This window comes from Hyperolius riggenbachi, chromosome 11, assembly GCF_040937935.1.
Source record: "Hyperolius riggenbachi isolate aHypRig1 chromosome 11, aHypRig1.pri, whole genome shotgun sequence".
Classification (NCBI taxonomy): domain Eukaryota; kingdom Metazoa; phylum Chordata; class Amphibia; order Anura; family Hyperoliidae; genus Hyperolius; species Hyperolius riggenbachi.
The window spans coordinates 192293312-192309417 of NC_090656.1; the positions used below are offsets into that span (position 1 = coordinate 192293312).

At 43.9% G+C, this 16106-nt stretch overlaps 1 protein-coding gene across 3 annotated transcripts in view; it reads left to right on the forward strand.

Annotated features, from left to right (window-relative positions):
- The window catches only part of FIBP (FGF1 intracellular binding protein), a 28715-nt gene extending 13081 nt beyond the window's left edge, over positions 1-15634 (forward strand). For all 3 annotated transcript variants that reach the window (XM_068259663.1, XM_068259665.1, XM_068259664.1), the window contains exons 6-11: positions 1219-1352; positions 6226-6331; positions 9454-9517; positions 10216-10302; positions 13119-13216; positions 15356-15634. In XM_068259663.1, the coding sequence (XP_068115764.1) occupies positions 1219-1352; positions 6226-6331; positions 9454-9517; positions 10216-10302; positions 13119-13216; positions 15356-15425 (559 nt within the window). In that variant the 3' untranslated portion in view covers positions 15426-15634. The remainder of the gene's footprint in view (positions 1-1218; positions 1353-6225; positions 6332-9453; positions 9518-10215; positions 10303-13118; positions 13217-15355) is intronic.
- The last annotated feature ends 472 nt before the right edge of the window (positions 15635-16106 follow it).

A 16106-nucleotide genomic window follows, 5' to 3' on the forward strand; every position in this document is an offset into this window, starting at 1 on the left:
TTTGTATAATCTTCAATTGTGACAGCACCAGTGGCATCTGACGTGCAGCGATCAACCCTGGAGTATACAGGGTATTATATCAAATAGGATGGCAGGATCCGCACCGTCTCAAATCAAATGGTTTATTTAAACATATTAAAATCTATAACAGGCAACAATGAGTGTGAGCCGGGTCACCATGACGCACGGCTCACTATTTACAATACATGTTATATTGATGAATCCATTCATTTTTTTAAAAAAACTTTTTACACTATTTTACAAGGATGTTTAATAGTTTATGCATAAACCACTTTTTTTTTTCCCCCTCATTCGTGAAAGAGCCCCTTTAAAAATTGGTGTTTGACAATGTTTGCTTAAGCGTCCTGCCTGTTTGCATTACCAAATGAATCCCTTCCAAAGGGCCGGTTCCAGATTTAATAGAATTAGTTGTAAGTAGTGTGGACAGGGTTAGAACTTTTATGTATCTATATTTTTACTGCTGACTATGTGCCCATTGGGGAAATTCTCCCTTACTTCCTGTCCCTGGTATGTTCGTGGATTTACATTCATCATGGTTTTTTAACAAAATTCCAGGATTTTTTTTTTTTTTCAAGTAGACACATGTGTACCCCATTCCCGACCAAATGGATACATAATAGTAGTTATATATTAATGTAATAGAAATACTTTAATTTTTAGTTTAAAGCACATCATTATGGCATGTACACGTAATTAATGCTCCATCTCTTGACGGCCCCCAAAATTACTGCATGAGCACTGCTTTAGCCATTGATCCCATTATGGCCTATGGCGACACCTGGTGCACCCAAATATTTCTGCGCCGTTTTTAACTGACTCAGTGATGGTGCCTTAATTTGGAAAATTGCTAGGTTTTCTTCCTCAGTCTCTGAGAGCCTGGCTGTCCAGGCCACACCCCTATGCACAGACTGCTGCAGAAGGGAGGGTGAGTGACCGTTCTTGTTCTATTCCTAAATAAACGGCAGGTGGACAGAATACCAGCAGCCCATACTACCCTGACCATGGGCTTTGGACACCCAAAAAAGTATTTGTACAATTATTTATTTTTGGTATATGTAATCCGTTTTGTCTGCCTATGGGCTGAGATGAATAAGCCTTGATTGAGAAAATGAAAAGAAATCTATAAGTAGGTGCTTTATTGTTCCTGTTTCTGATGGTTACCACTCCACGTTCATACGATGTGTTTTCTTTCCTTAGAGATTATGCTGCTATAGTATTCTTTGCAAACAGTCGTTTTGAAACCGGCAAACGAAAACTTCAGTATCTGACCTTTGAGGACTTTGCCACCTGCGCTGAGCACATCATCCAGAACTGGACATTAGGAGCAGTGGGTGAGTAGATGAGGAAGGCACATAGACAGCAGCTGTGGCATCAGGACAATAGGTGAGAGCAGGTAAAAAGAAGGTACTTCACTGGAACGTCTACCTTGTATGATCAACTGTATCCTCACATATGTATATATGCACAATACCAGAAGCAATCAACCAATCAAATGCAGTTATGCAAATAGGACGACGTGATGGGGAATTGTGTAGTCATGTGATGCATGTAGATGGTGGAGAAGTTTATTCAGCAGGCATGTGTCTGATATTGGACATCAAGAGACAGGTCAGACTTTTATGTTTCACAAGACCGATCATTCAGCAGGAAGATTGTTTACTTTTAGTATTGACAGGTGGATGGTATATTGTCTTAACAGCCAATAGGGGGCTGTAGAAGGTGTGGCCATTTGTGGACCACACAGTTCCCCGTCAGGTCGTTCTATTTGCATTTGTTTGGTTGATAGCTTCTGGTATTGTGTATATATACTTTTGTGTCAATTGGTTGACAGGCTGTGTGGCGTGAACAAGGGAGAGGTCCCCTTGTCCTTTGTACAAGCCTAGGAACAAAAAGCTCATCTGCCAAGCTTTTGGATCGCCCTCTGATGTACTTATACGTGTTAATCAGGTCATCTCATTTTTTTCAAGCTCAGTAAGATCAGTTTGTACAACCTTTCTTGGTAAGGGCCTGAGCCCACTAACGCAGTTGTATCCGCTTCTGTCCGCTTTTCAACATCTCTAACACTGATGTGTAACTGAAAAGCGGACACAACTGCATCAGTGGGCTCAGGTCCTAAGTGAGACCTCCCATCCCTTTGATTAATTATAGAAGGGGTTTGGTGGTTCTTGTAGGGACCAAGAGCACTTAAGCGAAAAGTAGAGAGAGACCAGGAGCCCAGTGGTGCAGTATCATTAAGGATATGATTATATACTTACAAATGTGGGTTGCAGTTCAGTTGGAAAAATATTTATTAAAATTGACAACGTGTTTTGCGGGTCAAGGCCCACGGAAGATAGGTGTGAGGACGTCTTGTGGCCAAATAGTAAAACTACATATGGAAAATAAAATTTCCAGATAATGACTTTTTTTTTTTTTACTTTTCAAATTAGCCACTTACCTCCCACACAACATTTTTTGTATAAAAAAATAAAAAATATACAATTACAAAAAATACATAAATAGTTACTTTAGGTACTGAACTTTTTTTAATATGAATGTCAAAAAGGTATATTACTGTTATTTTTTAGATTATGGGTTTGTAATAAGTGATGCACCTTTTATTTCCAAATGAAATATCGGCGTCACACATTGGGACATGATTTAAAGGGGAACTTCAGCCTAAAAAAAAACATGCTGTCATTAAAACCACTTAACGACCGCCTAACGCCGATAGGCGTCGGCAGGTCGAAGTGGTGTTTCCATGGAAACGGCCGCTCGTTCGAGTCACATGTCAGTTCACGGATGGTGTCTCCATGAACAGCCTGCGAGCCTCCAAACACGGCTCGCAGCAGCGCCGTAAAGCAGATCGGTGATCCCCGGCCTCTGATTGGTACAGGGCGAATCACCATCCTCTGCCGCCTATAGCGAGAGGGAGGGAAGGAGAGGGAGGGAGGAATAGCGATGCGGAGGGGGGCTTTGAGGAGCCCCCCCCCCTGCTCGGCCACACAGAGCGGCAGCGATCAGACCCTCCCAGCAGGACATCCCCCTAGTGGGGAAAAATGGGGGGGGGAAGTCTGATCGCCCTGCCTCAAACATGATCTGTGCTGCGGGCTGGAGAGCCCACGCAGCACAGATCAGTGAAAAATGGCCCGGTCCTTAAGTGGTTAAGTTATATTAGTTATGTTAATTAGAATAGATAGGTAATATAATCTCTTACCCACCCTGTTTTAAAAGAACAGGCAAAAATTTGTGATTTCATGAGGGCAGCCATTAGGCATGAACGATTTTAGGAAAAGATTGAATCGCACGATTTCTGTCAGAAATTGCGATTTCGATTTCTTCAAATCAAGCTTAAGCATGTGCCTCATCCAGACTTCCTCTGTGCCAAGGAGCTGGGGCAGAGCCGTGATAAATCCTAAGCCTAAAGGCTTCATAAACTGACCAAACTCTTGACCAACAGTGACAGTATAAGCAAATGGAGAAAACTTGGCACTTGATCAATGAGTAGTTTTAGTTTGAACCTCATAGTCACACAATCACCGTATATGATTATAATGTCAAAAACTCTCGACTGTCATACGCTAGAAGTATTGCATAATAAGGTATTGAACAGTATTACCACAACTTCTATAATGTCTTCTGCCTGCCCAGCTGGTGTACTAGACAAGGAGATGTCAAACTCAGACAGGGGGCCAAAATTTAAAAAGTAGACGAAGTCGAGAGCCAATGATGGCTGACGGGGAGATTATCATGTCTTCTATCCCTTGTTTCCCCATGTGGCACTTATTATTATAGGGGGGATATGAGTGATGACATGTCACAGAGGCGGTGGGGACAGTTAATGTTAGGCTTGGGGTAGGTAGGGTAAAGATAAGCTGTGTGGGGGGTATGCACTGATACTCGCACACACTTAATTCTCCATCTCCACTCCATCTGAGCACTTATTGATACACACATCCTGCAGCGCGCGCGCACATGCACACGAACTCTCTCACTCTCTCTCTCTTGCAGAACTCACTGATACACACACATCCTGCAGCGTGCGCGCACATGCACACACACTCTCTCTCTTGCAGAACTCACTGATACACACACATCCTGCAGCGCGCGCGCACATGCACATACACTCTCTCGCAGAACTCACTGATACACACACATCCTGCAGTACACAACACACTGATATACATATACACACAGACACACTTATCCAGCACTCACTGAAACACACACACCCTGCATCACACACTGATATGCACTCACACACATACTTATTCACACACACCATCACGCACTTCAGTCTAGCCTACTGAATCTTCCCCACGGTGTGCAGATCCATGTGCTCTCTCCTGTACTTCGGCAGTGACTGCTTTGGAAGGGCGGAGGGAATTCCTTTTCTGCTTCCAGCTACCTACTGAGCTGCTTTGTTATGCAGAGGAAATGTGAGACAGACAATAGCCTGGTTTACCTATATAGCCTTTTTGACACATATATGAGCTAAAACAGAAGTAAAGCGAACGAGAGCCTGTGGGCGGAGTCTGCCACCCGCCCAGCTGATGATGCGGCTAGGACAGGAGGAGGGAAAGAGAGCAAGAGTCTACCGCTGGGTCAGCTGGGTCAGACAGGAGGAGAAGGAGGAGGCACTAGGCAGAAGAAGAGAGGTAATGAGCCGTCGCTATTTGTACACTAAGCTGCTGCAGCACACAGCGGGAGAAAGACACAGCTGAACTGCTACTACTGCGCAGGTCAGCAGAATATCGTAAAAACCGTCGCTTTGGCGATCACGGAATCGCCGTTTCCGTGATCGCGATTTTGATACAAAAACGATAAAACGTTCAGGCCTAGCAGCCATCTTTTTCATTGGGGCAGCCATATTTTTGGTTGAAAGGAGGTGACAAGAAGCATGAGACACAGTTCCAACTATCCTGTGTCCTGATCACCTCTCCCAGCTGCGCTCGCTATGCTTCAAATCTCAAATTCAAAATAAAAAAAAAATTGCACCAAAACAGCAGAACATCAGAAATCCCATCATGCTTTGCACAGCATCAGGGGAAAAATGCCCGGTAAGTTTTCTTCTGTGCAGCTAAAAGTGAGACTTGGGTAAGAAAAACAAAGTTCTGATGTTGTGAAACTGTTAAAGAAACACCAAGCCTTTTCAGTGCTGCTGAGTACATTTTTAGTCTGGGGGTTCACTTTAAAGAGTAACTGTCAGGCTGCAGAAGCTAATTTAAACCTCTATTCTCCTGTGTTAAACAGTTTAGAAGGAAGCCCAAAAGCAATTAGTGAAGATAAAAATCTCAGTTACCTTTGATGTGTGCTTATCAGCAAGTCTGTTATTCTTAAGAAGACGCAAGCCGCATATTACTGCAAAGCATTCTGGGGCTCTCCCCTCGGCTGCTAATGAGACCTTACAGCAGCTTGTAATCGCGTAGCACTGATAAATCTCGGGCAGACTACACTGCAGGAGTCAGCTATTGTTCCTAGCCACATGGCTCATTAATATTCACTGCACACTGTGTTATTTAGTACGAGCTTATCTGTGATCAGGAAGCAGGCAGGACATGATGACACATTTGACAGAAAAACATGGAGCCTGCCATGAGCTGTCAGGAGCATCTATCTCTGCATATACTATATACAAATTCTGTGAAATCCAAACGTGGACAGTGAAATGCATATGTAATGTAAGTACAGCCAATCTTTAGCTACTGATATGTGTTTATTTTCTCTGAGACCTTATACCTAACAGCTCCTCTTTAAATGGTGTAATAACCGTGACAAATGGGCAAATAAAATTACGTGGGTTTTAATTACGGCAGCATGTATTAATTTAAAACTATAATGCCTGAAAACTGAGAAATAATTATATTTTTTTCCAGTTTTTTCTTAATATTCCTGTTAAAATGGATTTATAATAAAATAATTCTTGGCAAAATATACCAGCCAAAGAAAGCCTAAATGGTGACAGAAAAAACAAGATGTAGATTTCATTGTGATAAGTAGTGATGAAGTTATCGGCGAATGAATGGGAGGTGAAAGTTGCTCGGATGCATAAGGTGAAACAATACTGAAGACTCAAGTGGTTAATTTAGTTGCCCATCTTTATACCCGAATGTAGATGACACCAAATATACATGTACTCCGTTTACTTTTTTTTTTTTTTTATTTATTTAACTGAAGTATTGTTGCCCTTTACATATTGTTGTTAAAATTGTATTTACAATAAAGATGTGTCAGAAGACATGGATATGGATTTGGATAAAGAGTTCCTCCAGGATTTGAAAGACCTGAAAATCTTGATAACAGACAAGGACCTTCTGGATCAGCATAAGAGGTGAAGAGTTATATCTTGTTTGTCATAGCAAACTTTCATTGGTCAGCTTAAATGTTTTTTTAGGATGTTTTACAAACTGAGAATCTTTGTTGTTGTTTTTTAATTATTTATGTTAAAAAGTTTACACATTTTTTGATCACCATCCAGTCATTATACTCATTTGTGCCAAGCCAATTATCCCTGTCCGATTGGATCTTAGTTGAATAGGGATTTATTCCTGCCGCACACATCAAAATCTTATTTCAATACATTTCAGTAGAAATCTATCAGACAGCAATCGAACCACAAACATTCTATGGCTCAACGCAGTGTAACCCTCTATACCCCTCTGGTTCTGCCCAGCCCTCCTCATATGGAGCTTTTTTAATATGTCCTATAAGTTTAGTTAGTGGCTGGATAGTGTAATGGTTAAGGGCTCTGCCTCTGATACAGGAGACCAGGGTTTGAATCTCGGCTCTGCCTGTTCAGTAAGCCTTCACCTATTCAGTAGGAGACCTTGGGCAAGTCTCCCTAACACTGCTACTGCCTATAGAGCGCGTCCTAGTGGCTGCAGCTCTGGCGCTTTGAGTCCGCCAGGAGAAAAGCGAGATATAAATGTTCTTTGTTTGTTCCTATAAGACTGCCCGAAATCAATTGACGGGAATTGATATATTATTAAATATATTGGGGCAATAGATGACCAGCATATTTGGTCAAGTAAAAGGGAAGCTTATGTGAAATAATTTAAAAAAAAAATGATTTTAACTTACCTGGGGCTTCTTCCAACCCCCTGCACTCGTTCCATGCCCACAACGTCCTCCTGATCCCCTTCCGCCAGCAGCGGTGACCCCCGCAAAACTGGCCAGTCGCCACCAGACAGCAGCTACTCCGCTCGCACCTTTGTTGTGCTACCGCCGGCGGGAGCATTCTGTTCATGCGCTGTAGCAATTTCCGCCTACAAACCTTCTACCTAAAGAGGGGCAAGGCTCTGGGTCCTATAGAGCCTTCCTATTCCTCTCACGGTCACCTCATTCCAGCGCTGTCACCCCCTCACGAGAGAGCGTTCTCGCGCATGCGCACTACGGAGCCGTTCATCTTTAGGAGCACTCTGGCTCCCAAAGATTTCTGAAGCCTCCCGCGTGGGAAGTGAGCAGTCTCCAACTCATTGGGCGGAGACTGCTAACGGGGAGGCAGCACTACAGAACAAAAAGGACCGTAGGAGGACTGAGAAGGCTCTAAAGGACCCAGAGCCTTCCCACTCCTTAGGTATATTTTAATTAGCCTTCAGCTTCACTGTAACTGTGTGGTTATTTTTTTTCCGAATATGTCTGAATATATCTGTTTGATTATCAGTGTGGAAGCAGAGAGGAGAGTGATGGGTTAACCGTATGGAATCTTGTTGGCACAAGATACCATCCAGAAATAATTGTATAGTTCAGTTCTACATGTAAAGGCTGCATTTACTTCACAGAAATACTTTTTCTTAAATAATTATCTAGATTGGCAAGCCAAGATCTCTCCAGCTGAGATTATATTTAGGGTTCTTATTCGTAATACATCTGAACATAAATGAGTACAATAGAGAAATAAGAGTATTTCCTCTTATTTCCATAATTTTATTCTAAAAATATATATTCCGGTATAAGACGACCCCCAACTTTTCTAGTTGAAACATTTTGAGATATACTAGTCCTATAAGACTACCCCTCTTGACTCTTGGACATTTGTATACTGTAGTGTATGTACTGGTGCTATACTGTATAAACAGGTACAGATACTGGTGCTGTACTGTATGTGATACCCAGTATACAATCACGGCAAGCGATGTACCTTACCGGCGATTGGCTGGTTGTTGTATAAAGTCTGCTTGGATTGGTCAGCTATCCCTGTCTCCAAGATTATCAGGGCGGTAGCGCAAACACGCCTCTTTCACCCGTCTGGCTTGCCCTTGTGTACTATTACCTCCTTTTCTGTCTCTCAGATCTCGCACATGTGTGCCTGCGCCGCTTCATTGCAGTCCTCAGTAGTGAGATCTGAGAGGCAGAGAAGGAGGTACGGTAATAGGATACAAGGGTGGGCCAGACGGGTGAAAGAGGAGTGTTTTTCTGGGCACAGCGCTGCTCTCTCTCTTTTTTCCATACCCCAGGTGTCCCGGACACCTGCAGCTTGCTCCGCCCTTCACTTACACCTTCCCAGCGAGGTGCCCCCTCACCTTGTCATCGTGACCGCGTTGAGTTACTGGTGAGTGGATTTTCTCCTGCCATACTTGTACAGCACCGCCCTTGCTGCTTTCATAAGGTTGACGCAAACGGTGGAGATGCGGCCGTGGATGTTTTTGAGCTCCCCCACCGTATGCAGCAACCGTAGATTCTCCAGTCCGGCTCGGAAGTTTACGCACCCGCCCTATAAGACCACCCTATAACCCCCGGTGTATAAGACCACCCCCGACTTTTGAGAAAATTTTCCTGGCTTAAAAAGTAGTCTTATACGCCAGAATATACAGTAATTACAAGTCACAGGCTTGTTATTTAGGAAATTTAATGCTTGGGGGCATTTTCACTCAGACAAACAAAATTCTTCTGTTTTCTCGTCAGGAAGAGAGGGGATGCCGCTGTGTGAGTCCTTCTGTTCAGCTCACCTATTGGTGTAATTTATACAGCAGATTGTAAACTACCGGTACTTTTTTGAAGCAAACCTGAACTGAGAGGGATATGGAGGCTGTCATATTTATTTTGTTTTAAAGAAAACCCGAGGTGGTTTTTACGAAAGATAATAGGACACAGAAGCATGTACTCTGCACAATGACATACCTCTGTGTCCTTACTGTGCGCTGCTATTCCCCATCCACCGGTCTCTGCTGTCTACCCCCCCCCCCCCCCCCCCCCCACACACACACACACACACACACACACACACACACACACACAAATAGCGGCAGGCTAGCAACAAGCTGCTTGTCGCTAGCCTGCTATTTACCTTGCAATTGTTAATCTGTGTCTCCCCGCCTCCCCTTAGCTTCCGAGTGGAGGAAGCTGAAAGGGGCAGGGAGCAATGCAATGGAGGAGGCGGCGGAGACAATGCAAAGTTGTTAGATTATTCAAGTGATTGAGAAGTGTTGACAACTTGACATTTTTTATTTCCAGCTTGGTGTGTACATCGCTGAGAGGAAAAATGGGAGTTTTCCATGAAATGGAGGTTAACTTCAAGGTGAGGATGATGGTTTTACTCTGTTAGCACTTATTTTTAGTATGTATTTAGCGCTGCCATCTTCCGCAGCGCTATGCAGAGTATATATGGTCTTGTCACTACTGTCCCTCAGAGGAGCACAAATCTAATCCCTACTATAGTCATATGTCTGTTATAGTCTTGGGCCAATTTTAGGGGGAAGACAATTAACTTCTCTGTATATTTTGGGATGTGGGAGGAAATCAGGGTGCCTGGAGGAAACCCATGCAGACACAGGGACAACATACAAACTCCTTGCAGATGTTGACCTGTTTGGGATTTGAACTGGAGACCCAGCGCTGCAAGGCAAGTGTGCTATCCACTTAGCCATTGTGCTGCCTGCTGTCTAATACACGTCTGCAGACATTGTAGAGGAGGAGTGAAGAAGGGTTGAAGCCAACTACAGTAACTGATCACATTTGACGCGGTTATTGTTGAGCACCTTATGCTAGGTACACGCTTTAGATTTCTGGACCAAATTAACTTAGTGACCATTCCAGGTCAAGTGCGGTCTAAAGTGTGTACAGGTGTCCCCTAGATTTGGTCAGTTGCATGCATCCCCAGTGGGGAGCACTGGTGTGGAGGGAGGTGTTACTAGTTCTGAAAGCTCTGTAAAGCACTGTATAATGTCAGCACTGCTGAAACATGGGTAATAATCTGTCATACTGTCTGCTCTACAGACACTGTCTCGGGCTTTAGTGAACATTGGAACAAGCCTCACCCATAATAAGGATGTCCGAGACTTCTTCATTGATCTTGTGGAAAAGGTTAGAACACCTTTCCTGTCATAGATTTTTCTACTGTATGAAGGTAATGAAAATTCTGGTTGATCTGTGTTTCATGATTTCACGTTTGATTCACCTATCAGAAGGAGAATTAGTATTTTACTGTGTTGGCCATCAGTTAGGGCAAGACATTTTGTATCAGGATGATACAACTTATTGGCTACCTTTAAAGTGTACATGAGACCAAAGCAGTATCAGGTTTTATACTTACCTGGGGCTTCATCCAGCCCCCTTAAGGCCACTCTGTCCCTGACCATCTCCCTGGGCCGCTTCTGTCCCCCGCTGGACAGCTCGGTACTCTGGCCGAGTGCCGCTTCGTTGCGCCTGCCCAGCTGTGCACACTCCCGCATTTTCTTTAAAGTAAACCAGAGATCTTGAAAAATAAAGATTTGATATTTACCCGGGGCGTCCTCCTGACCCATAAACACAACTTTTTAAACAGAATAAAATTTTGTCCCAATAGGAAGTGTAAAGTTTGAAACAGACTTGTGCTAAAAGCCTACTCTGAATGCTTTAAAATTAATCAACAAAAGGAATATTATATATCATTTATCTCTGTTGGTTTGTAGTCACATTAAAGAGACTCTGTAACATTAAAAAGATCCCCTGGGGGGTACTCACCTCGGGTGGGGGAAGCCTCCGGATCCTAATGAGGCTTCCCACGCCGTCCTCTGTCCCACGGGGGTCTCTCCGCAGCCCTCCGAACAGCCGGCGACTGTGCCGACTGTTAGTTTAATATTTACCTTTGCTGGCTCCAGCGGGGGGCGCTGTGGAGGCTTTCCGTTCCGAACTACACGGAAATACCCGATCTCAGTCGGGTCCGCTCTACTGCGCAGGCGCCGGAAACTTGCGCCTGCGCAGTAGAGCAGACCCGACGGCGATCGGGTATTTCCGTGTAGTTCGGAGCCGACAGCCGTCAGAGCGCCTGCGCTGGAGCCAGGAAGGTAAATAATGACGTCACCGCTGCCCGGACTCCACGGAGGGCTGCAGCGAGACCCCTGACGGATGGAGGACGGCGTGGGAAGCCTCATTAGGATCCGGAGGCTTCCCCCACCCGAGGTGAGTACCCCCCAGGGGATCTTTTTATGTTACAGATCCTCTTTAAGAACATGTGTAGATGGGGCACTTACAGAGGTACACATGTAAAAATGTGCCCCGAGAAATGTGGGCGCAGGGTGAAGCCGAAAAACAGCTTTCCCGGTGCCGTTCATTACTATTCCCCCCTCCAAGGCACCGTACAGTGGGGGTAAGATGCAATTTGGTTTCCAGCTATTGCTGGCGGCTGAATTATGCTGTTTTTATCGTAATTTGGGCTCCATCTTTAGCCAGCGCCCAAATGACTCACTGACCACTGCTATAGCCGTATTTCACATTATGGCCCATGGCGGCGCCCAAATGTCCTTGACCACCCGGTACCCTTTTTTACCTGTTTTGGCTAATAGCCATTGTGTATAGGTTTTTCTTCTATTTTTAATCCCCCACCCACCTAGCAACATCCCCTTTTGTTTTACTTCTGAAATGAATTGTATTTGGCCCAAATGCTAGGACCGTGAGAGAGTTTCTGACAAAACACATTTCTCCAGGAAGAAGACAAGGATTATTCTAGAAACTCTCCTAACAGGCAAATCTCCATTGAGTTAAGAATTAGAAACTATGCTAGCAAATACTGTAAAAGTTATTAGCTCCCAATAAATAAACTAGCTGTAGTTGGTAAAGTAGAAGTACCGGTAAGGCCTCATTCACACCTAAAATCGCGCTCCCCCCCCCCTCCCAGCGCTCCACTGCGCGCTGCTTTTCTGGTAAAAGTGCTTTTCTAAGCGCTTTTCCAGAGTGGTTTTGTAATTCACTCCCTGACGCAGGTCAGAAAGTGAACTCTGATCCGGAAAAGAATAAATACAATGGGCTTGATTCACAGTGATAACTCGCATTTGCGCGTGATCGTGCATTATTACACGCAATCGCAAATTTTTGTGCGCCATCTTGAATTTTCGAGGGAAAACGATATCGTTTGTGCAAGAAAATGTGCGATTGTGCACGCAAACGTGAAAATGCACTTGAAAACGGCCGTTATATGAGTTATTACAGTTTAGTAAATCAAGCCCAATGCATTTATTCTAAAAAACGCAGTTGCCGCATCAAACGGTTTTGTGAGCATTTATCGCTCTTCCTATACCTTCCATTATAGCAAAAAACGCCCCAAAAATGGTACAGGCACCGCTTTACTGAACGCACAGCGCATGAACCGCGCTGATATGAACCTTCTCATAGAGATCCATTGCACAAGCGTATTGTGGGCGATTTTAAAAATCACCTGCGCTTAAAAAAAGGCAGAAACCGTCCCTAGTGTGAACGAGCCCTCATCGATTATTATTTATTTATTTTTCTACAATAGTCATTTATAAATGGTTTAGTCAGTATTTACCCATTGTAAAGTCCTTCCTCTCCATGATTTACATTCTGACATTAATCACAGGAAGTGTCATCCTTAGTGCTGGCAGGTGCATCGCTGAGGAATGATTGGGTGTTGTGTGTTCTGTGCTGAATAGAAAAACACCTGGTCTCCCAGAGTGCACTGGGAGAAGAAGGGTGCATAGCTAATAAGCCTGGGTTGACATCACTGGGAGGGTGGGGTTACATACCTATATATAGACGTAGGAAGTGTTTCTGATGTTGAAACCAGGAAATTACCGGAAAAGTTGGTACCCTGACTAATTTGCTGCATTTTACAATGTCGTGTATGACACACGTGACCATGGTAATAACCAGTCCAATTTTCCCTCCGTCTTCTTCTCTTGCAGTTTATTGAGCCTTGTAAAGCTGCTAACTGGTCTCATTCGGACGTACAACTGTTTCTGACTCAGTACACAGCATCTGCTCGGGCTCTTGACGCCTTTAAGTGAGTGTTTTATTGGTCTCCCTGCTGCGTTCTGTAACATTCTGTCCCTTCTCTGTGTCTTCATCCTGACACGCTGTGCTTCCTTATTGCTTTCTAAGCCATTATGAATTCTGACCTTTTTCCCAGCTTTTCATTCTGAAGTTAATCAACTGTGCATTCAGTGCTGTTTCTGACCACTTTCCCCCATTCAGATTTTCTGCTTAGTCTGCCTTGCCTGTTTACATTTAGCAGTGCCTGGAGGCTTGTTTTTGCATGCTGTTCTCCAATAACCCCTTCAGGACCAGCAGCTTTTGCCTTTCAGTGCTGCATTCATTCAAGTGAACCTGAGATGGGTCCCTCATTGTGCTTGGTCCCCCTTCAAAAGAACGCATCTTGTGGGCCACTGCACATGTGTGGCCCGGCCACGCGACTCCTTGATCCCACTCCCATAGCTGGTAACATTATGCTCAGAACGCTACTGGCCGGAGCGTGGTGAAGGATGCGCATTCCCGGGGCTGTGCATGCGCAGTATTTTGCCGCCTGTCCAGTTGGCGACCAGGAGGAAACCGAGGGCCCTTTAACGCTACAGGGAGCTGGAAGAAGCCCTAGGTAAGTAAAATAGAACTTGTTCCACCATCTCAAGTACACTTTAAAGAGTAACTGTCGGGCATAAAATCAAAAATCAATTCTTTATTTTTATCTGGTAAACAAGTAATATGGGTGCTAACCAGGCAATCCAAAAGCTAAAATCACTATTACTTTTCTTGTTGATAAATGATCATTCCCCAGTTTACCCGACTCTTATTTGGTACACACAAAATTTGGTACACAAAAAGGAAGTTTCAGGGCATGCTGGGTTGTCCTTTTTTGCTGCTCTACTTCCCCCTCAGACTTAACTAATGCAGCCTGATTGGCTGAAGCCTCTTTCCCTCCTGGTTTCCCCTCCCACACCTCTGTTCCTCTCTGATTGGCCAATATTTCTCATGCTGAGAAATGCACTTTCTATAGTGAAGGACGGGCAAATCAGGCAGAGGAGAGTAAGGGAGGAAATTACATCAGAATTGGCTTCAAAATAGCCACAGTTAATATAGAAACTGTCTAGAATAGGATTCTCTGCTTTTCCTTTATAAAATTCACTGAAATCTAAACGTGGACAGTACAATACATATGTTATGTAAGTAGAGCAAGTATTTATCTACTTATATATGTGTTTTTTTCTGATATAGTATGGCTGACAGCTTCTCTTTAACCCAGCAACAACTTTGTCATACTATATGATAGCCACCTGGCTTCAAACGGTTTAGTAGGCTTCTCATATTCCTTGTCTCCATCTCTGATTATGTGATTACAGCTGCCTTATTCCACAATCTAAATTGCCAGGTCTGACAATCTGAAATACTCAACTCCCTCCAATAAATGCTTGTAGTTTGTAGAGCAGGAACAGAACACTACATGTTGCACCATTGACATTTTGTAAGGTCTTAATTACACCCCTTCTCATTAGGCTCTATAGAACACCTTATAACCAGATATGGACCTCACTTACTTCCCTTCACCTCAAACCAGAAAGCGGTTGGCAGGCATGAAGGTTTGGGGTTCAGTCAGGGCTTAACCTCCGTTGGAAATGGTATTTGAAGAAATTGTTTTAATCTTGTGCTCTTGGCACTATGGGGTTTAAATGCCCATAAATGTGAATAGTGGTATTTTGCTAACGAGTACAGCTTTATAGGACAACAAAAGTGAGAGGTATATGGAGGCTGCCATATTTATTTCCTTTTAAGCAATACAAGTTGCCTGGCTGTCCTGCTGATCATTTGCCCTAGAACAAGCATACAGATAGGTGTGTCTGTCATTATTCTCAGATCTGACAAGATTAGCTGCATGCTTGTTTCTGGTGCAATTCAGACACTACTGCAGCTTAGTGCCCAATATATATATGTAGGCCCCTATTTTTTTTTTTTTCACCTGGTCTGTGTGCCTTTGCTGAACTGCAGTGCCAACAGGATTGAGGGAAGTCTTTTTTTTTTTTTAAGCTACAGAAACGAGCTTTATCTCAAAATGCAAATAACATAAACTTCCCATTTTAGATAAGATAAGGACACTATGAGCAGAAGGTAATTTAATAAGTGTCATTACTCATTATGTTGTGTTGCTCTACAGGCAGCTGGCTCTCTGGGAGAGATACATGGGCACCCTGCAGAGCTGCCTCCTGAAGATGTATCACCACTGATGGGACAGGCTGGCTCATGGCTGTGGAATAACACACATGCTTCCACTGATGGAGGCGGCGGCATCTCCTGGTCTCTGCATCAGTCTCGCTATGAGGATGGAAATAATTACAGCAGCCCCCATTGTTTGCATTGTAACTGTGTACATATGTAAATAGAAAATGCATCCTGATCATGCACATATTTTTAATAAAATGTATTTTAAAACAAACATTTGTGTTTTTCAATGCAGGGAAGTATGGGAACTAAAGGTTTTTATGGCTGTTTGTGTCACTGTTGGAGAATTTATAATTGACCTCAGTTCAGTAAGGTCCGTTCGGTAAAGTTCCTGCGTTCGGGCCAATATACCGAATGCGGTATTTCAGACTTTTTTTGTCCCCATTTACTCTTTCCCACATGCAGGAGAAATTACCTACGGAAGTCTTCGGTAAGAGTGCAGCAGTGCAGGATGCTGGTGCTTTGTGCAGAGCTCTCGTGTTCAGCATTTCTGTGTACAGGCCAGGGGGGGGGGGGGGGGGGGGGCTGCGCTCTGATCCTTGTCAGCAGCAACTGCAGGTGGAGAGGAACCCACATCAGCCTGTCCCAGCTGAATCTTCTGCTTCTGTGATGTGACAGTGTAAAAGAGTAAAACAAACAAAAAAAAAACCACATGCGCTAGTCTAGTTTAAGAGACCCAGCAGGGA